The 21584-nt window shown below is 39.9% G+C and overlaps 1 protein-coding gene across 1 annotated transcript; it reads right to left on the bottom strand.

The window, feature by feature from the left end:
- Nucleotides 1–1030: 1030 nt before the first annotated feature.
- Nucleotides 1031–20756, bottom strand: LOC308370922 (protein mono-ADP-ribosyltransferase PARP14-like; the record flags this gene model as incomplete). Its single annotated transcript, XM_080845662.1, has 17 exons — nucleotides 1031–1308; nucleotides 4272–4449; nucleotides 4610–4755; nucleotides 4847–5461; nucleotides 5575–5781; nucleotides 5902–6093; nucleotides 6239–6301; nucleotides 6570–6719; nucleotides 6905–7013; nucleotides 7385–7606; nucleotides 7833–8069; nucleotides 10990–12824; nucleotides 13167–13394; nucleotides 13590–13838; nucleotides 19974–20013; nucleotides 20300–20385; nucleotides 20576–20756. 17 exons carry the CDS (start codon nucleotides 20754–20756, stop codon nucleotides 1031–1033), a joined length of 5016 nt encoding a protein of 1671 aa, XP_080701788.1.
- Between the last annotated feature and the right edge of the window lie 828 nt (nucleotides 20757–21584).

Genomic DNA, 21584 nt, shown 5'->3' on the forward strand with positions numbered 1-21584 from the left:
GCACCTGGAACAGCACTGATACAGATCACAGAGGGCGTGAACCAGGACGGGCCGTGACAGCTAGAACCTTACACCCAAATATAATTAATTATATATTCATGAAGTGTAATACAATAGAATGAGAGGAAGAGAGAGTGAGAACTAATAGATAGAGGTTCGGCAGTAATGTACTAAAGGATCCTATTTGGACCTCTAAATATCTATCAAACAAGCTACAATTGCAGGTTTACTACACTGTATTAAAGTGAGACACTGAAATGGATAAACATGCCATGGAAAGCTGATGAATAACTGTTATACATTGGTATTTGTTCTTTAACAATAAAATCATTCTTCAGCGGCTTACTAGTTAATGGCAGTTCTCATATACTGAAACAGCTTTTCATTTATTCTTTCACAGGCGTGGGGGTAATTTTCAAAGCTGCATGTTGAGAGATATTCATCATCAAAGCACAACTACTACCACAGCAATCACATGACGCAAGTAAAGACTGCCAATGTCACAAGTCATTCATTCAATTTCAATAGAATGCTTTATTTAACTAATTTAGACTTAAAGTTTGTATTCAGTTTCAACTACTTCTACAGCAAGTACAACGTGAAATCCTCATCAGTGCAAGTACATTTTGACTGAGAGCAAAGCTTTCTGTTTATATATTATCACCACGAAAAGACCTCCAGACTAGTCAACAACACCATACACCTAGGTTCATCATTTTGGGGGGAAAAAACACAATTTAACACAAGCAACAATATACACATAATCAAACCAAGAGCTGATTTTGAAAAGACAAAGAGTAGCCGGGTTTCCATCCAATTCTTGAGGCAATTTTTAACCTTTGAATAGGAAACGCACGCAATCTTTTAAGACAAATAAGAAAAAACTAGTAACCTAATTTCAAAGACTGCAATTTCACTCAATTTTCAATGTTATGTAATGCTTAAATGCTCACTAATGATCTTCAGTGAAGGATTTAGTTTTTCCTTCATATAGAATAACATGTTTATACAGACAGTAGATAAATGTATCTCACTGAAATGTGATGATGTATTCAGGATAGGCCTGGGCATCATTGAAGACGATAAACATTGTGGGTCTTGCCATATTATCTGTCACACTGTCATACAAGTCAGCTGTCCCAGTGTTTCGGGGAGGAGGTGTTACCAGGCCACCTGATCCTTGAGCGTAGTCTCCAACCAAAACTCTTGCCAGGTACATGCGCTTGTGTCCTTTGACATCAGGTTTGGCATAGCTGACAGAGTATTGGGCATCAACAGCAAAATAGGCGCCATTTCCATACAATGCACCTGTGAACAGGAAAAATACAGTGTGAGCTAAGTAATTTCTCTATGAAAAGAAGGACCATGTCTGTACAAAAAAGGTCCTTTTTGGAGCACTATTACCTATTATTATCTAATTAAATTAGGTTCAAGCTAACGACTCAAGCTAACACTACAATATCAGTGACTTAAGCATTGCATTAGGTTTCGTAGACATCCATATGTTTGTGCTATGACAAAAGCTGATCCAAGAGGGCTGAAACTGCAATAGCTGTAGTACATTGCAAAATATCTGTTGTGAAATGTATATACTGTGAATATTTTTTTTAATTAGGTAAGTTAAAATAGCAAACAAACTACAACAACATCTGACTGAAATCTCTGGATTAAAATGGAACAGAAGTAAAAGGTAAAGAAATTTGAAAAGATTATCACTGCCACATTTAAGTTTCAGTATTTCTTACATTATTTGTGCTGTCTTATCTTACAGACACCTGTGACTAGCAAGGGCGTAACAATGATGTTGACATTGGTGGGGACATAATGAGCGCGTAGGTTGATGGCGTTTAGACGGGGGGTCTGGGGGTCCTCCCCCAGAAAATTTTGCATTTTTTAAATGCAATTTCCAGCATTTTAACCAATTCTGGGGTGGATAGTGACAAACCCCTTTTGATTCACAGGGGACAAGATTGGCAAGATTGAGAATTGTTTTTTTTTGGAAAGCCACATGAAATACAGTATACCTGTCTGGCTGGTCGAGATTGGTTTGCTGTATTATTTGATCAATGAATACGGTTAGTTTGTTATCAGAGTTCTAAGATGCTAACCGTAGTTTTAACCGACTAGCTTAAAACAAGACTGATCAGATCAAAGTAATAAGGTTTAAACGAGTGCAATCAGTTCGTTGTGCATTTCTACATCAATCCGTGGAAGCCACGACATTTAGCCACTTAGACAGCATAAATTAAACAAAACTTAGATGTCATTTTAGCAGCTCGGACGGTCGCCTCCACAGTGTGTGAAGCGACATTTCACTGAAGGGGGACGTGACCGAACAGGTTTTTAAAAGACTGTTCTGTGATAAACTTACTGTTGATTTGGTGAAATAGCCTCTTATGTCCGTCAGTTTCCTTTTCCTGCCCGAAGCAGACATTATCCTGCCCGAAGCATTATCCTGCTGTCACCGCGCGCTTAACTACCAACCTAGCAACGATAACTAACAATAACTAGTGCAGGAAGATGAGCCAAGAAGGTACACTACACGCATGAGGGTAAAATGAACCATTTATTTCCCGAATGCCGTGCAATTACCCATTCAAAATTGGTATGGACATTTTAAACGTATCCAAATATTGGTATGGACACGTCGATAGCGTCCATACGCATTGGCCACGCCCATGGTGACTAGGGTTGGGTACCGAGAACCGGTACCAATACGGCACCGGTTCCATACAACCGATACCTACCCGGACCGAAATGCAACGTAGATTTCGGTGCTTCCTTTCGGTGCCTGAGCAGATTTATTTATTTATTTATTTTTTTTTTAATTTAAATTTTTATAATTTAACAAAACTAGCGATAGCTAACGAGATGTAACGTTAGTGGCGTAGATCTTTCTGAGTACGATCTGTATACTTTTTTGTGTTGCTAACAGATTTCGTGGGGCACATATACTGTAAAACTGCTCCATCTCCCAATGTAGACTCTCGCCTGTGTCGCTCACGCTGCATTCCGTATGGGACTAGTGGAAACGAGATTTGTGTTGAGTAGTTGCCATGGTAATGGGTTGACTTGCGTGTGGTTTCGGTTTCAAGATAAGTGTGGTTGTTCTAAGCAGAAGTTGGATACCTTTATTAAACGGAGAGCTACCGTCTCATCCAAAGATATTCCTTCTCAATGTGAGTTCTTAAGAGAGCACTCGGACGCTACAATAACATTGCAACAGTCTGACAGCGAAGAGCAGGCAGCCTTGCACAGAGCAAGCACAAACAGAGCTAGCCATCAATATAACGGAGAAAATGTCGAAAGGTAAACGATCAAAAGTGTGGCTGTATTTCGCACAAAAAGATTCAAACAACGCGACGTGCAGCATATGCAACAACAAAATTGCGTGTAAATGGGGAAGAGAACTCAAGAGGCTCTGAAGCTAAACTCTTAAAGGGGCAGTACACATTCACGAAACCAGTGGGTTTAAATAAATGCAAACTAATTAATATTTTTTTTACTCTGAAGGCAAACATGCTCATATTTCTGCAAAAGTATTACTGAAGTGTGAAGTGTGTGTACAGAGTGTGTTATGTATTTATTTATATTTATTTAAGTATACTGTAAACAGTTGTTATAAGTTAATATATTGTTCATAGTTGAAGTTAAAAGGTTTGAAGCCAAGTGTTTTGTATTTATAGTATACCTTAAACAGTTAATATATTGTTAAATTTGAAGAAAACTATTTGCCTTGGCAATAAATAAGCCTAATGTCTTTAATTAAAAAAAAAAAAAAAGTATCGGTTCTGGCACCGTTTAGGCACCGGTATCGTTTTAAAAGTATCGGTTATGTACCGGTATCGGAAAAAACCCAAACGATACCCATCCCTACCTGTGACACATTGTTTTTGTCTCAAACTGGGAGGCTAACTTGCTAACAACCAACAGACTTGCCTTGCAAACCACAGCAGCAAATCTGGCACTATTAAAAGCTGAACAGATGTAAAACTTTTCTGACCGAGAAAAAAAAAACTTAATTGTGAATAACCTCAGTGGCTATCGGGAAAGACAGGTGTGTTTGTGTGTTCTTAACATTACCATAAGTCATCAAAATTACTTGATGAAGTATCTCAATTCAAGGTTCACAAAAAATAAAAGACAGCAAGCTTGTTAGCTTACCCCCTATTGTAGGAGTTCTGTATAGTCACACACAATCATTATTTGCATGTAACAGTTTAGTGATCCAAATACACTCCTATTTTGAAAGTAATGAAAGCAGACCATACCGACTGCAGTCCCAGCATAACTCCGGTTGAACCCGTGACGGTTGATCTGGTCTATCTTATTAGCACTTGTGCCATGGAAAAGCCTTTTCTCATTATTTGAGTGCTTGTTCTTGTGATGAAACTGTTCTTTTTTGATCATGTAGCCCTTCCAAAGTGTGCTGTTCTGAACTCTCTCAATCTGAAAGAATCAATACCACAAGAATTATATTTACAATTTTAACACAAAAGGCCCAAATCTTGTTTACTTATTTATTAATTATTTTCTGTCTGTCTTTCCATACATTTCTATATAATTTAGTTAAGTAAATGAAATAAATTAAAATACAATAAGCATTCACCTGAATTATTGTTGATGCTAACCTAGTTGTCCTGAACTCCTTCAAGACTTCAGCGTATTCAGTGCTGCTTGCACTCAGTTTGATTTGATGAACATCCCCGGCCTTCATGTTGTACCAATGAGTGGCTAAGCTCACTGATGAATCATCTGACATCAGAGTAATGTTATTGTTAGACTACATTATTGTCATCATAGCTGCCTTGGTCAACAACAACACATATTTAATATTTCATCCTACCTTTTTGATCAAGTCGTTTAAGTTCTATATCCTTCCGTCCAGGCTTTGAGGCTATTCTGCTTGCCACATCTGCCTCATATTCATGTCTGTCAATCTTGATTTTCAATGTTCTCATTTGAGTCTGGAAGGCCTGCTCTAATTTCATGTTAGTTAACATGTCGAATGGCACAGGTGTATTGTTCAGGTCCACATACTGCCATTTCACCATGGTGCTGATCATATCGGCCTCTCGTCTGGTTGTGTCCTCCCTCTCTGCCTTCCGGATCATATCTCTGATTCGTCCTTCGACCTTGATCACGTCTCGAGTCAAGCCTTCCAGGTAGATGATGGAGTCAGTGTTCCCCCTCTCCACCCTGATGCTGACAATCAGTTCCTTCTGCAGATTCTGAAGCTCATTTGCATCCTCCTGGGTGAAACGACTGATTAGTGGGTCCTTGATCTGAGTAGAAAGCTGTTCTTTCATGATGCATCTGGTCACACAGTCTTTGGCTTTGTTGACCTCCTGGACCGTCTCTCCACAGAATTGGAATATGGCGGGAGCAAACTCTTCACCCGTCATGACAAACTCCTCATCAGCAGATTTCACTTCTTCAGTACCAGCAGATGAAAACAAATCTGTACATTTCCTGTATCTATCTTAAATACAAAAAAAATATAATAATTTAAAATCTGTAAAAGGTCAAAATGCACATCATTTCACTTGTTTTTTTGTGTTGTGGCTTTCTTACCATATATTTTTGACAATAAACCCTTTTCGTCTTGTATTCCTTTGGCCTGTCGTGCAAGCAAGCGCTGATGGAACTCTGAAACCATGTTGGTTTGGAAGATGAGGATCTTCACAGTTTGTATATTTTGACTCTTGGCCTTCTTGACAAAGCTCACAACGGCTTCAATCATTGCATCAGCCACTGAAGATGCACTGACTCCCCCTTGGCCTGGTGGTGGTCAGATGTTACAGATATAAAAAAACATGGATGAATATGAGCAGAAAATACCCAAACTTATTATTTAAAAGTATAAAGAAAATGTTTTTCTGCCAGTATATCGTACTTTACCTGTGCCAAGAGCTGGAAAGGAGACAGAGGCAAATTTCTTCTCCTCACAAAATGTGAGAACATTTAAGACATGATCCTCGATATCTTTCAGGTTATTTGTTCCCACAATATGGACAATGTGTTTACATTGAAGTCTGCCCGGCACAGTCAAAATCATTTTGCATGGTTTTAGTTGGAAATTGGGTGAGCTCACTGTGAATACAAAAATATATTCTGAACCAGATATTCTGAACCTTTTTACCGTGTCTATATACCATTCACCTTGTAATCATTACAATGGTACCCTTATCTTGATCAAAATTAACGTATCTATGGGAGTGGGAATGTAGGGACTAACCAATCTCTGAACATTCTAATTCTACTGCTGAGCCAGCAGCCTGAAGGATGGCCATGGAAACCCCTGAAAGACAAAGCATTACACAGCCTGATCAAAACCTACTCGTAGCCTGGCATTGACATTTTATATTGTGGTGCATGGAGTCAGAAAATCTCTGGAGAGACTTGATAAGGCTTTCCAGATTAAATCAAGTTTTCTCTCTGGACATTTATATTTAGTACTTCAAGGGCTTGACTTAGGTTTCTGAAAGGCTAATGATTCAATCAGACATTGCAAATCAAAGTGATTTCATTTTTAGTTTTTTTTTTCTGGTAAAATACAATGAACTTACCAGCCTTAAGGGAAAATGTGCCGTTGGAGGAATTGACAATGACATCAGTGGTCTCTTTGGTGATGTCACCAGTTGACACCTCTAAGGTCAGGTGACCAATGGCCACAGAGTGTTTCCCCAAAGACACATTGTTGACTGGACCCCACAGTCCTGTGGAGAAAGAACCATCTATCACAGCCTCATCCTAATTTCATACTCTGTAACAGCTGACTGATGTGACAGCAGGGAATGCTACTGCAAGCGGTTTCTGAGAGTGAAGAAACACTGAAACATACAGAAGACACAGCCCGACATCCTCAAACAGAAGCAAGTAGGATTTAAAAACAACATGTTACCTGAAGACTGCTGTGGTTTCTGTTGGTCATGACCTGTTCTCTTGCTGATGCCTTGAGTTTCAATTTTGCTCTCTCTTGGTCTTTCTACTTGGAACGCCCTCCTGAAGCTCTAAAAACCAGTTATTCAACTCTGTGAGTGCGCATTATAACCTAAGGCAATCAGTCCAGATCATCACACTACATCAGTCATATACAGCACTGTGCGAAAGTTTGAGGTATTTTTCAAAAGTTATTTTCCATCTTCTGCATTAGAGCATCAAAAGAAAACACATTTTTGAAAATAATGATGCCAGTTTTGTTATTTTTGGTTTGCTGGACTTTGCATGTTGTTAATTGAGAAAAAGAAACTATCCATCTAGTTTTGAAAAAATCATGAGTTTACAGCACTGTACCAAATAATAATATCATATTATAAATAATTATGCACAGTACTGTATATATTACTATGTATGGGCCAAAATCATTCGGAAAAATCCTTACTTCCACACTCTCTCTGTCTAAGGGGTGTACTATGATGACCACCTCCTTTAACCATAGAGGATTTGTATTGTTGCAGAACCTCTGTGTTTCCTCCATCATGGTCCTTGGCACCAGGTCTTTGGGAAAACCCAGATTCCCAGTGCCAATAGCAGGAAAAGTAACTGAAGCCAGTTTACGCCTGTTTACCTCTCGCAGGCAATCTCTTACAATTTTCTTCAATACCTATTGGGAATGCAGACACCCACACACAATTTAAATTAACTATGAGAATAATTGAAATTTTAATAATTGAAACCTCACTCTAAGAGTGTATTTTTCATTTGAGAATCGCTATCCAGCAGATTTTTGAGTTGTCATTCGGAGATTCACATAATTTTCTGATCAGGGCTAGTTCAAATGACAGTGCACTTGTCAATCAGAATCCCAGTGAACCACTCCTAATGCTTACCTCTTCTGATTTACCACCTCTGTGATCCCATGGAGGGCAGACGGTGTGGAAGACTTTCTCGCATCTCAGGCCAAAGCCATCAGTTATCACCATTTCCCCGTATTGCATTGAACCTCCTCTGGCCTCATCATAGGCTGCTGACTGGAGCTGTGGTCCAGCGGTCTGGAGGAGAGCCTGGGAGACAGCCCCTTGGCTGAGGTTCACGTTCTCTGCAACTGTGTTCACCACAACCTCAGTCTGGAGATGGTGAAGATGTAGATTACTATTATAAAGGTTATAAGCAACAATGTGTTGCAAACAATGGGCCTCATTCTCACATTTTTTTTTTTTTTATTTCTTCTGAAATGTTTCTTACGGACTTTAGAAAAACAACTGCCAAATCCATGAATGCTTGAAAATGTGTTCCTATGCAGCAGAAGTGTTCTGAGTTGTGCTCCCCGGAAGAGATTTATTAAATTGAAAGCACCTTCTCGTGCACCTGGATTTGCATAACTACACGCCCAGCCAGCTCCATATAAGGGCACGAAACCGTAGTGACGTGTGCAGTTGGAATCAACAGAATCTACACAGAAGCAACTTGTAAACGAGTCATGTCAAAGCGGAAAGCGAGCACCGCCGTGAAAACACAGCTCAAACTTCAACGGTGCAGATGTGGATGAACTGTTGCAGGGTGTAGATGTGTCCATTCTATTCCACCATAGCTATTTCAACGCGATTGAGTTTAGTGCTTATTTATTTTTTATCTTACATTTGCAGTGTTCATGTAAATTTACATTTAGTCATTTAGCAGATGTTTTTGTCCAAAGAGACGTACAAGGTAGAGAACAGTTAAGCCACGAGCAATAGACCTAGTTTAACAATAAATACTACTTTACATAAGAAATAGAAAAACGAGGTAGAAATTAAAAAAAAAGTTCAGAAATAAAGTGCCAGTTAGGGAGGGAGGTGCTCTCTGAAGAGTCGGGTCTTCAAAAGCTTCTTAAAGGTAGAGAGGGACGCACCTGCTCTGGTAGTGCTAGCTAGGGAATTCGTTCGACCAACGTGGATCTACAAATGAGAATAGTCTTGATTGCCGTACTTGCACAGACGGCAGTGCAAAACGACGCTCACTAGATACTAGCATCCTGGTGTAGTCCTTTATTTTTTTTATGACATCACGATGCCTCGTAGAATCATGACTTTAAATGTGAAACGTAATTGTTAATGATACAAATATTCTCGTATTAATTATTATTATAATCTATCTATAAATCCAGAAATCTCTGCGTGTCAGTCAGTCAGTGTGTCTAGGGCGTATCTCCCTGTCGGTAGTTACGTTAGTTATGAGATTTCGCATGTAGCTTACGAATGTCATGAACCTGTGCATCCTTGATTTTGAAGATTTTTGAATTCATAGTTTGCGAGATATTTGTATTTTACCGTTTGCCGTGCATTGAAATGCATTGGGTTTAGCAACGCGATTTCTAAACCCAATGCATTTCAACAGGAGCCAATCCATTGTGACGTAGACCAGCGATTTGGGCGTAAAATTGCCTATAGTGTGTAGGCTATTCATGAGGAACACACACTACGACGTCTGGAGTAGGCCTGCTCATCTGTAAGTAAATTTAACCTGTTTACGTTAATTGCTGTGAAATTAGCTAGCCTTTTGACGCGCATCGAACTGATTAATTTTGAAAGTTGCATAGGGACGTATCTATAAATCCAGAAATCTCTGTGTGTCAGTTAGTGTGTCCGTATAGGGCGTATCTCCCTGACGTCAGTTACGTTAGTTATAAGATTTCGCATGTAGCTTACGCATGTCATGAACCTGTGCATCCTTGATTTTGAAAATTTCTGAATTCATAGTTCGCGAGATATTTGTATTTTACCGTTTGCGGTAGGCACTATGGGTAGTGAGGCACTATGGGCGGACCCGCGCAACGTGAATGATGACATAGTCATAGAACAGTCGTTGTCATAGATGTTACCCCAGCTGATGCGTATGGGCCTGGCATGTAACCAACTCTCATTACCATGTTAAGTAGTATATTGTAGTTTGATGAATTTGTATAAGAGTTAGCTTTCTATTCAACGTTGTTGGTTAGCCTAGACCAGTGACCATGCGTTCATGCATCTACTGACGCAATGAGAGAGGTTTTCCGATGTGTCCCAATGTATCTGTTGTAATTCGTGTTTACTTTGTTTTCTCATTATTGCAATATTATAAACCTCAGTCTGCATTTACCCTGGCTGGGAGAGGCTGTCATTCGGAAGATACTGTGTGTGTGATCGCCTTTGCTCTGTGTTCATTAAACCTGTCAGAGTGTATGAATAAACGGCTGGGTGCCAATCAAAATCACAACGCAAGAGTGGTGTACTACACCACTACAAATGGTAGCTTATATTGATAAACCTCGGAGGCTTTCAGATTGTACATTGCTTTCCCATCTGTTGCTATGGAGTCCACGAAATACGCGCAATTCTCGCTGTAAGTTATGTTGGGCCACGTCGTCATGTTATCCTCCCAGTTCTGCACTGAACAACAGCTACACCTACGTCTGCTAACACTACAGAATGCATAATTCCTACGGGCACTGCACTAGTTATTTTAATCAGAGGATGTCTATAGAGCTAATGTGAACGCAATCACCAATGATTTCTCACAAATTCAACCCCTTAACACGCAGCAGCCAAGTGGGGCATCTTGTGGTGAGAAATCGCATTTGAGAAAACTCAAACACTTTCATGAATGCGAAGTGGAGTTCAGAAGAAATTCATTCTGAAATTCTTCTTAACGTCCTTCTTAACTGCCCATGAAGAGCTTCTGAACTGAACATACAACATCTATTCATATTTATTTTGGATAATATTGCAGTGTTGTTCTAGGGAAAATGAGGAGTATGGTCGAATTTTCCCCATTGTGCAAAATATGCAAATAGATCTAAAAAGTCAGCCAGTTCTAAACGGAATTACACTTAAAGGGATACTTTGGGATTTTATAACTCGGGTCCTATTTTGGGTCCAAAATGTTACTCGGATTAATAAAGATCAAAATTGCTCCAGTATTGAGTTAGAATGCTTTAACTAGTTAAAATTTGAACCCAAAAAGATTTTTAAATAGGGCCCAGGTTGAAAAAATTCTGAAGTTTCCCTTTACGAAAAAAGACACACTTACAGACGCATCCTGAATGTTTCCTTCCTTCAGGACGATCTTGACTCCCTCAGATGTAAGTTTGCTCCCCAGGACTCCAGGTGCATCTGGTTGTGTGGGCAACCTCTCGGAACGTGACTGTGTGGATATATCTGTATATTTGTCAGATTCTAAATCATTGTACGTCTCCTTCATCCCTCCTCTAGTTTCCTCAAGTCCTCCCCCCTGATTTTTTGACCCAAAATGTCCCTGGGACGGAGCTTGTGTAGTTTTAGATCTTGGATTCAGGTCTGATTCAGATACTGAGAATTTCATGTCTCTTCCTTCATCATTATCACCATCACCATCCGCCAACAAATCGTCATCCTGAAGCAGAACTACACAACGATGGTCCCTTAACATCATTGATAGTAGCAAGCTGCCTTGTTCCTGGAAGTACTTCTTTGCTCCAGGCTTAGAGACTTTCAGTTCATCTATAACCAAGCTGGTCACCATCCTCTTAAAAGCATCCAAAGCAGGTTTAACATAGATACGCTCTCCTGACAGGTTGATTTGTGGGTGTATTGGTTGGAATTTTACCACCACCTCACCAACTTTGGCAAACTTTTTCCAGTCGTCTGACTTAAACTTTTCAATGAACCTTGATGCGGCACAGCATTTGACCTCAACAGATTCCACAATTCTTGCATGATTTCGCAGGAACTCTTTGAGACTCAGGCTGACTTCCTTGACGGGCTCAATAAAGCCAGCAATGATAAGACTGTCATATTTGTTTGAAGTTATCAACAGTGTGATCTCCCTGGATGTGTTGTACACACTCAGGAGTTTAGTGTTCAGAGTGTTCCATTCTGACTTTCTGAGTACCTCTTGATCCTCCACAGTGAGAACGCTAGACGCGAGAGTCTCTTTCATCCTTTGCATAGACTCACTCAGGGATGTTTCTGAGCTTGCAGTCAAAACCACAGCTCCGTCCTTGATCACATAAATGGCATGGATTCCATGGGAGAAGAAGAGACGATCAGATATCACCTCGCTGTCCACTGCCCTCAGGAAGTCCACTATATGACGGTCAAGCTCCACTGCCCTCTGTGTCATCTGCATTCTCTTCTCAAGGACCCAGGTTTTAACGGACAGAACTTCAGTTTTTAAGCCAGAGAGGACCAGTTTCTTGATGCTGGATTTGTAAATGAGGGATACCTGGGGGCAGGAGGCTGTGATGTACTGTGACAGGCCATCAAGTTGCAGGAGTTTATACGTGTCAGGAGGCAAATCCATTTCCTCTGAAACACTGTTCGTCACTCGCTGAAACTGTTCCATTGACTTCTGAATAATACCATCCACTTTCCCTGTCAGGTTTTCTATGTCTGACGACATCCCTGCCAGCGTCAACTGCCCAGTTACAGGATCCATTGTCATGAAAACATGTCCCTGCACAACTGACTGCAGCTCTTTTTCCACTGAGCCACACACATCTGAGTTCATCACCTTCTCAAGTATTGCATACTTGGACATGATGCGGTGGAAAGCGTCTAAGGTGTTCTCCTTCCAGCTGTCTATGTGTTTGGCTGTGAGTCCCTTCATTTTCAGCAGGGCTGGAAGTGGGCTGAGCAGAACGTCTGTGCTCTCCATGCTTACCTGGCAGAAGTGTGCTTGCATCTGGTCATTGATGTGAAATGGGAGCTTCTCCTTCAAGAGAAACTCATACAGCGCTGGGTGGATGCTTACAGGGAAAGAGTCCGGAATCTTCCATCGTGGTCTGTCTTTACCATACAGCACTGTACCTAGTGACTTGTAGTATGGATGCATGCTGACTTCAACTTTGCAGATCTTGTGCTGTGTGTTTAACATGGTCACAACATCTGAAATGTATTGTGAAAGTGTTAGAATTAACAACTAACACTTGCCACACTTGCAATTCTTTTTTGTTTAAGTTTGTGTTACATTGTTCATTGTAGCTTTAAATTAGTTTTTGTGTTTTTATTTTAATTTCAGAAAATACAATTATTTTCCCCTGCTTTTTTTGGTTTTAGTTTTGGGTTTGTTAACTATAATAACCCTGTTGTAAATGTGTGTGTGAGTGTGAGTGTGCGTGTGCGCAATTTGGGATGGCGAGCAGTCCTCTTCAGAGGCTAAATGTGAATATTGAAAAAAAAGAGTCTGGTATAACTTTGTCTCAACAAAATAATTGTAGCATGTGTTACCTGCTGGCTTTTGGAATGTGACAACAGCAGCGTTTTCTTCGGGTTTCATAGCGACACTCAGTACTTCAACTTTAAATTTATCACAGTAAAGACCCAATAGATCTTCTTTAACCTCAGGTGGCAGACCTTCGATCCTCAAACAGCAGGTTCTTTCCAGGTCCCGGGCAGTCAGATTGTACTGCTGAAACTTTTTGCTGAGCTTGGCTTCGGTCTGAAATTTCTTCACATCTAAAACAAACGCATTGTAGTATAATTATGACATGATGCATTCCTTATAAGTGATTTGATTACAGAATTAAATGGTAAATGTAATCTCACTTAAAAATAAATAATCACAATACCATTTTCAGAGTAAGAAACACTAAAGCAGTATTTCATCTGAGCTGTAGAAACAAAGCAAATTGAACAGAACTAAATACATACCATCAGGGTGAGTGAATATTACAACAGCAACACCAGACCCATGGATTAGCTCCAAACTGTAATCATCCTCAGAAATACCACTGATGCTCTCCACTATCAGTGCAAGATGGTTCCTGGTCATGTCTTCAGCGATGTTCTCCACAACAACAGCGTTGGGCTGATAGGTGTCTTCAGCCCTCTCCTCCTGAACCTCAATAGAACCAGAGGCACTGGGACCTTCATGTGAAGGATCTTGAGTTTTCTTCCCATCTGGTTATATCAAAATCATATTTGACCCATTATACAATAAACTGTCCTAGGAATGCTACTGAATCAGCAGAGATAATTTTTTTGCCCAAATATTTTCATGAGCAAAGTAAACAACATTCAATTGTTTATGTTGACAACACTTCATGTTCTACAGAAACACCATATAATTCATATCAGCATGCTAACGTTGTGGCGTAGCTGCGTTACAGTTTTTTTTCCTCATCTTCAAGCGCTATTTACAAAACCTCTGAATCCTCTTGCAAAATGAAACTTTTGCCTCAAAACAGTTTTACCTGTGCTCAAAATCAAACACTGCTCTCAAATCATTAACAAAGAGTTCAAAATGATATACACTTTCAAGCAGTCAGTAAACAATACACCAAAAAATAGAAAACACATTGTTCAAAACATAGTTCTCAGGGAGAGGTACATTTTTTTTTTTACCTACATTTTTTTTTTCATATTTATCTATCATTAACTTTTGATGAATGAAAACATGTTCTCTCATAGTAGCTATACAAATGTATCAGAAATTACTACTCTGCTTTGCTCTAATTTGTGTTGGTTCTTTCTCCTTCTTGTACCCCTATAGTACTGTACCCTGCATCTCACTACTCACAAATCACTCTTGTTCTTTGTTGATATGAACCTGCAACCAGTCAAAATCTATTGAGCAATCAGTACTGTTACTGTACCAAATAGAAAGCACAATGTTCAGGGCCATACAACTTGTTTATTGTCCTTATACAGCCTACAATGCACTGTAGGCCTAGTCTACTACAGTATACACTACCACAGTAACAGGGACACAAATCAAAGGAGTCAACGTGGTGTTTACTTGTCCTCCTCCCCTCACATTGTTTCTTCTATTCATTCTCAGATTTTCTCCTTCCCACCTTCAACAACCTGTTTGCTCCCTAAACTGGCTCATATTGGTTGTGTCACATCATTTGATACAAGTTAAATCAATTTTGAGTGGTTGTGTTTAATCAATGACATTTGTTCTCTATTTGTATTTGATTGTTGCCACTTGTGTTTACCAGTATGGTGGATGACATGTGAATTAGAGTGCAGAATGTGTTTTGAGACTGAGAATGTGTTTAGAGTTTTGCTGAAAAGTCTAAGTGAGACCTGCAAATTGTGTTTTACCCAGAGGTGTAAAGTAACGAATTACATTTACTCACGTTACTGTAATTGAGTAGTTTTTTTGTGTACTTTGTAATTTGTAAGTAGTTTTTGAAATCAGTAATTTTACTTTTACTTACAGTTTTTTACAATTGCTAAAACACTAAAACCCATTGGCTGAACAAAGTTCTCAGTTGCCTGAACTCATGAAGCTAATTGTGCAGTCTGTTGTCAATACCTTAAACTATTTCACACGGTAAAACACAATGGGTTTTAGTGTTTTAGCAATCGTAAATGATCGGATGAAATAGGGACCTCTCACATCAAAGAAGCCTCTGCATATAGAAAAAGTCCCGTTCGCTACAATTTACTTATACTATTCATTATAAGCAGTGGTTAAAGTGGGATTTGGTAGGTGGGGGTACTCTATTTTCCGGTGTGGTGGCGGCGGCGGGGGGGTATTTGGTGGATCTGGCGGCTGCCGTGGCGGGGGGTATTTGGTGGATCTGGTGGCGGCGGCATTGAAATCACCCATTCCTATATTTTTTTAATCACAGTGATATAAGGAGGTCTAACCAAAGACCTAAACCAGGGATGGATCATGAGCCTTTGGGCCCCTATTTGGTTCCATGAGAAAATTTTGAATTTGGTAAATATGATTTCCTGTATTCTGGTACATTTTGGGGATGGCCAGCTGGAAATGAACAATTAGTGCTGACATTTAGATTTGAAACTCATAGCATTTAAGCGATTCACACATTTTAGAATGTTGGCCTATAGTAGATAGATGTTTATGCTGTAAACCACTTAGTTCTTTAGTAGGCTACATATACAGTATAGTGATATACTGTAGGTCTAGGTAGACAAATTCTTACCCTTGGAAATAATCAGTTATTTTTCGTTTACACCCTCTCTTATTTCGATCCTCCTCCATCTTTAAGAAGGAAATTATGAAGACATAACATTACCAACGTGTTTTCCAATTAGGAAACAAGTACCGGTCATTTTTTGTCTATCTGACAAGCTGCCGTGCTAGCCAATAACCAACTAGTTGCAGTTAACCATTGTTAATGTTCGTCATTCTCAGTCAGGGCCAGAGTGATAGAAAACGAATAACTAAAAGCCTGGTTCTTTCTTTAAGTTGTGTTTGTTGCCCTATTTAAAATATAGACGTTAGACTTTAGCTTACTACTTCACCTTGGACTCCAACATGCACTCGCTCTGACTGGAACAGTCTAAACACTTACCGCAAAGCGTTGCGCTCTCAACTGAACTGACAGGTTAACTGTTTTTTTTCGCGCGAAGCGTGTTTGTCAGAGGGATGAACAAGGCGGGGCTAGGGGATGATATTACGTTTTGATTTGATCGAGACGCTGATGAACTCCTTCAGAAGGAGCGCGAGCCTTTCACAGTGCACATAAAGGCCGGTTCAGACCAAAGATTCGCGACGAGACGAGACTGGCCTTAACATTACATTTTTTTATTTTTTTTTTAAGAATCTATTTATTGTTGAATTTATCTGAGGTGCCGGTACTGAGTACCGGAGCGTTCCGGCCCACTTTAACCCCTGATTATAAGGACCAGGACGAGTCAGTTTCGGTTGGTTTGTTTCAGCATGCCATATGTCTGTCTGTTCCGTGTTTTATGTTCATTGTGTAAGCCTGTGTGCGTCAATCTGTGTTGTCTTTGTTCTTAAAGTTGCCAGCCTTGACTATCAGTAGCAACTCAAACAGCACCATCTAGTCCATTGTCTAAATTGATCTAACTTTGTCAGTTAGAAGGAGAGGAGTGAAGACTTTTAACAAAGCCTTCATCCTGGGTGTATATGTTTAAGATACATGGAAATATACGTAAATGTATAGACACATTAGCTGGGCCCACAATAGGTTGGAATGCCCCTTTTAAGTAAAATCAAATGAGCTCGCTGTTCAAGTGATCTGTCGCTGTCTGATAGTCAAATAAAGCCAGTGAATGTTGAGGAGGCAGACTTCTGCTAACTCTCTGTGTTCTGTGTTGCCTACATGCTGTAACCAGATTATTAACTTCTCTTGTCTTTGTTTCCCTGTGAGTCAGACAACGCGTGTTCTGAGCGAACAACTGCGCAAGCGCGCGTGTGTGTACATGTGTGTGTGGGCTGGCCAGCCAATGAATGACTTCAATGCCACTCACTGACTGAGTGAGAATATAGACTGACATACTTTTGACCACTTTTGACTGCTTTGTTTATTGTCTGGTATATGACTTTTGACTGTTTTTGTTTATTGTCTGGTATGATTTAAGTCTGACAATGCCTTGCTTTAACTTGTATTTACTTTTCAAAGGTGATAGCTTCCAAGCTATCATATAGGGGATTTGAAGGCTTGTTGTGACTTATCTGAACTTTTTTTTTGTTGTCTTTGTTTGTCCCACCCGTATTCCTTTTTATTTTATTTTGTCAAAGTCTTGTGCTATTTTGTTTCATGTATTCCTTTTAATTTTATTTTGTCAAAGTCTTGTGCTATTTGTCTTTCCATTTTATTTTACCATGCCCTGTGCCTTCACTCATGAAGTAGTCTCGCATTTCCTGTTACCAAACACCCCTCCCCCTCCCGCATATCACAGTCAAATGCGAATGCTTGAATGTTCTCCAAACACCTCATGCTATTGTTGGTTCCTCATGTGAGACTTGATAAGTACCCGAAGCCAAGAATCTCAGGACCCTGAGATCACCCAATTCACTTCAATTCTGAGGAAGATCACCCCTCCCCTGCCCATCTGCAGCCATCAACACACCCTATCTAACACCTCCCTGCGTCCCAGGTGTTTTTGGCTCCGGCTGAGGTCATGGACTGTCCAGCTCTCCTCAGAGATACACACTCAGCCTAAACAAAAGGACTATTGACAACCCTGTGACCACAATGGAAACCTGAACTCATCAACTGGCCATCCACGTGCTTGGTGTTCCTGATTCAGCACGTCTTGCCATGGTAGAGACTACCCACCCAGAAAACATGGCAGAAGGACTCTGCATGTGGGCTCTGGGTGTTTACAAGATAACTACTGATGGAACTGCAAAATAGATATTCCACTGTTAATTTGTATCATCCCTATCTGTAACATATTTCGATGTGTCCTGCCCTGATTGGCTGTTGCCTGGTTATTATTGTGTGAGCATATGCTCAATTGGGGGACTGATGGAACTGGAATTATTGTTATTATTATAGGTAAACATGTACTGCTCTGTATCTACAACTCACTCTAAATGTGTACTACGTCTGTCGCTCACTGAGATCCAATGCAAATTACATGTGACCCTCCCCCCCCCCCTCTTCCTGCTAGAGGCCTTGTGTCCTGGGCATCTCCATCCCCCCCATAGGTGACCCTCTCACTGTATTTCCCCCTTCTCTCACACTCAAGGTGTGGCCCTCCCCTCTCCCTTTGTACTGTAACCTGAATTGTATAAAATGCGATAGCATACTGCTATCAGGTTAGACTTTCCTTGAACCAACAACCAAGAGGGGTCTCCATGCTGAAATACAACCTCCAGAAACTGACTCTGCCTCTGGTCCATTCTTCAACTTTAGCGTGCTTATTAATATTCCATTAATCACTCTGAAGAACGTTTCATTTCTTGGATTGAACTACTTAACTCTTCCCCTTTAGCGGCCATAGTGTCAAACGGCACTCAGTCTAAATACTTTACCCTGGGAAGGGGGACAAGACGGGTGCCCTCTTTCTCCCCTTTTACACACCCACACATATACGCAGACAAACACACACCCTTCGTTCGTGTTTTTTCTTTCTTTCTTTTTGTCAGCTTCCTTTCATTTTGATTTTGGTTGGTTGTTTTAATGGCATTGTTTTAGTCTGGTCTTGTTTGGTGACTTTTGTTGTCCTGTAGTCCTGTGTAGGCAATGAAGTGGGTGGGTCTTAGGATTTAAAATGTGTCTATGTATCTGATAGTAATTGATTTTTGTACAAATGGGATATGCTTCTTGTCGTTCAAGATGTGTCCTGTATTGTTGTGGTATTAAACTTTGAATATAGAATACATTAATAATATTAAAAAAAATTATAATAATATTAATACAAAAAAGTGGAAACCTGCTCTCGTCGTGGTCCATACTGGCTGATGAACATGGATTAAAGTAACATTATGCAACAATTATACTTCAGGATTAGGGTTAGAATAAGCAGTTTTACCTTAAAATAACAGCTTGAAAAAAATTGGGGCCCTACAATGACTTTTAATATGGAGAATCGCCACGTGCCATTGCCATACCAGGGTCCATAGGCTTATAACTGCTAAATGTAGAAATGCCAGACGCCGCCCGGCTTTCTACTGTCTGCCGAACTAGTAAGTTGCTTATTTGCCGTCTTACTTTGTCTTGTGTTGCACTTGCTTGATGTTTGACTGTGTAAAGCCAGTTGTTGAGTAACTAGTTTGTCATAATGTCAAAGTCAGCACATTTCAAGGGATGTTTTAGCCGCTAGCATATCGTTAGCGAATAGCAATTGATCCGGAATGCTTCTTTAATTAATTGACTGCTTAGAGGGAGATAGCCGGGATGGAGACAAGATTAATTGATCCTCCACAGAATATCAGGGTAAGAAAGTGCCAAAAACACAAACACACACACACACACACACACACACACACACACACATAAGTTAGGAGTCAAAGTTAGAGAATGGGTTTAGTTCTGATTGGCCTTGGAGAACAGCCAAACAGGGAGTGGGAGGAACTAGGTTTCTTTAAAAAGTCTGACCCGACATTCATACAATGAGATCGAGCTAATCCGTGGAGCATCTCTTATTGAGGCTTAATGACTACAATAAACCTCAGATCAACACATGTGGCCTTTTGACTATTGATTGTGGAATTGCAAGAGTGTGTCAGTTATTTGCCTCGACTACCGTTTTCTTTGCTCGTCTTGTATAACTTGTGTTAACATACCCTCAGCTATCTTTATGTCATGCCCTATAAAAGACATAAAGCGGGTCCAAGTACAGTTCAGGTGCAATACATACCAGCAGATTGGTTGTCAACAGGTGGTATTCCCTTTGCCTCCTTCTAGATAAAAGCAGACAGATAACAACTTGCTTCAGACCAAGACTACAAAGGCAATTGTTCTTTATTGAAAATGCTAATACAGTCCTGCTGGGATTGCATTCCAGCTCCTAATGGCCAAGAAAAAGAAAAATGCCAAGATGATTTGTAATAGCTTCAAATGAATTCAAATGAAGATATCTTTGTGCAAGTGTTGGTCAGCTGACTCTGGGAGAGTTCCGGAATCCTAATATAATATTACTGTCATGTAAGATTATTATCACCTCAACCAAACACACAAACTTACCAATTTTCCCTCAATGGTGAGGTATAGCTTAATCTGCTTGTTGTCAATGGTGATTTCATGTTGCTTGTGGAGAACCCGCTCTAGGACTAGGATTTTAAAAAGACAATTCAGCCATTAACAGTACCGCCTGCCAACTACCATAAATCACCACAATCCTTTAACAAATTATCAAAATAACTGGGTAGATGCTATGGTCGTAATTACAATTACACGGCAAAGAAGTCAAGCACCACACTTATTCATCGAAGTGATCATTTCATTGAGTGCAAGACTTACCCTCCTGTTGTTTAAACCCAATAGTAGCTGAGTTCGCTTTCTCTTCATATTCCACGACACAGTCACCCCCACCAGCTTTCTTTTTACTTTGAAAGTATATTTGAAGTTTTTGCCGAAGCACTTTACAGTGGGTAGGTGACCATTCACCTTCCACTAAAACACGATATGGATAGTAATCCATCTTGGTCGCATCTGAAGTCTCTGACTGGATTAGTCAGCTATTTATGCAAACTAGAAAGTTTCACTTTCATTTCAAGTTGTCAACTAGGGGAGAGGTAAATGCTAAATTATGTTCCCTTGAACCAAAGAACTACTTTAAATACATAGATTTGTTGGCATAACTGGCATTGAAAAGAGTGGGCCTGTCTATTTTACTTGAATGTGTTACTGCTGTTGAAAACCTCATTGGCCGTGGAAGGCATCAGCCTCTTAGCCAAACAAATCAGATAATTTTCATAATTTACAAAACAAAATAAACTTTTTCTTCGTCGCTTACCGACAGACTGACGTTTTTTTAGATTTTGCTTTGGTAACATTTTGTGAGTGAATGTGGGCTGCTGGAATAGGCTCCACATTGAGGAGATGCATAGCGGGAAGTTTGGACATGAAAATACAAGAAAGTGTATTTTCTTCTTTTTACTTCTTGTACTACTACCTTCACAGCAATTTTGAGCTCATCAGAATTATAAGAAGCTAGACATAACTATTATTTCTTCAAAATCTTTGAGTTATTTCACAATACCAATTGCTATTGGATTACATAGAGTTGAGGCTCAAAGTAACATAATTATATTCTAATTTCTCTCTCTGCTTAATGCAGAGGTATTCCTCTTTCATTTAAAGTAGGTATGTAAAAGTAAAACGTGTCATGGGGGAGTCAATAAGGACTGGGTTGCCTGTGCTGCACTGTCCTGATGGAGGTGGAAACAGCTAAATAAATGATCATTACTGCATTGCCCCACTGTGAACTTCTGTACTGATGCACAGAGGCTCTCACCCATCCACAGAA

This window comes from Sprattus sprattus, assembly GCF_963457725.1.
Source record: "Sprattus sprattus genome assembly, chromosome: 1".
In the NCBI taxonomy this organism is placed as follows: domain Eukaryota; kingdom Metazoa; phylum Chordata; class Actinopteri; order Clupeiformes; family Clupeidae; genus Sprattus; species Sprattus sprattus.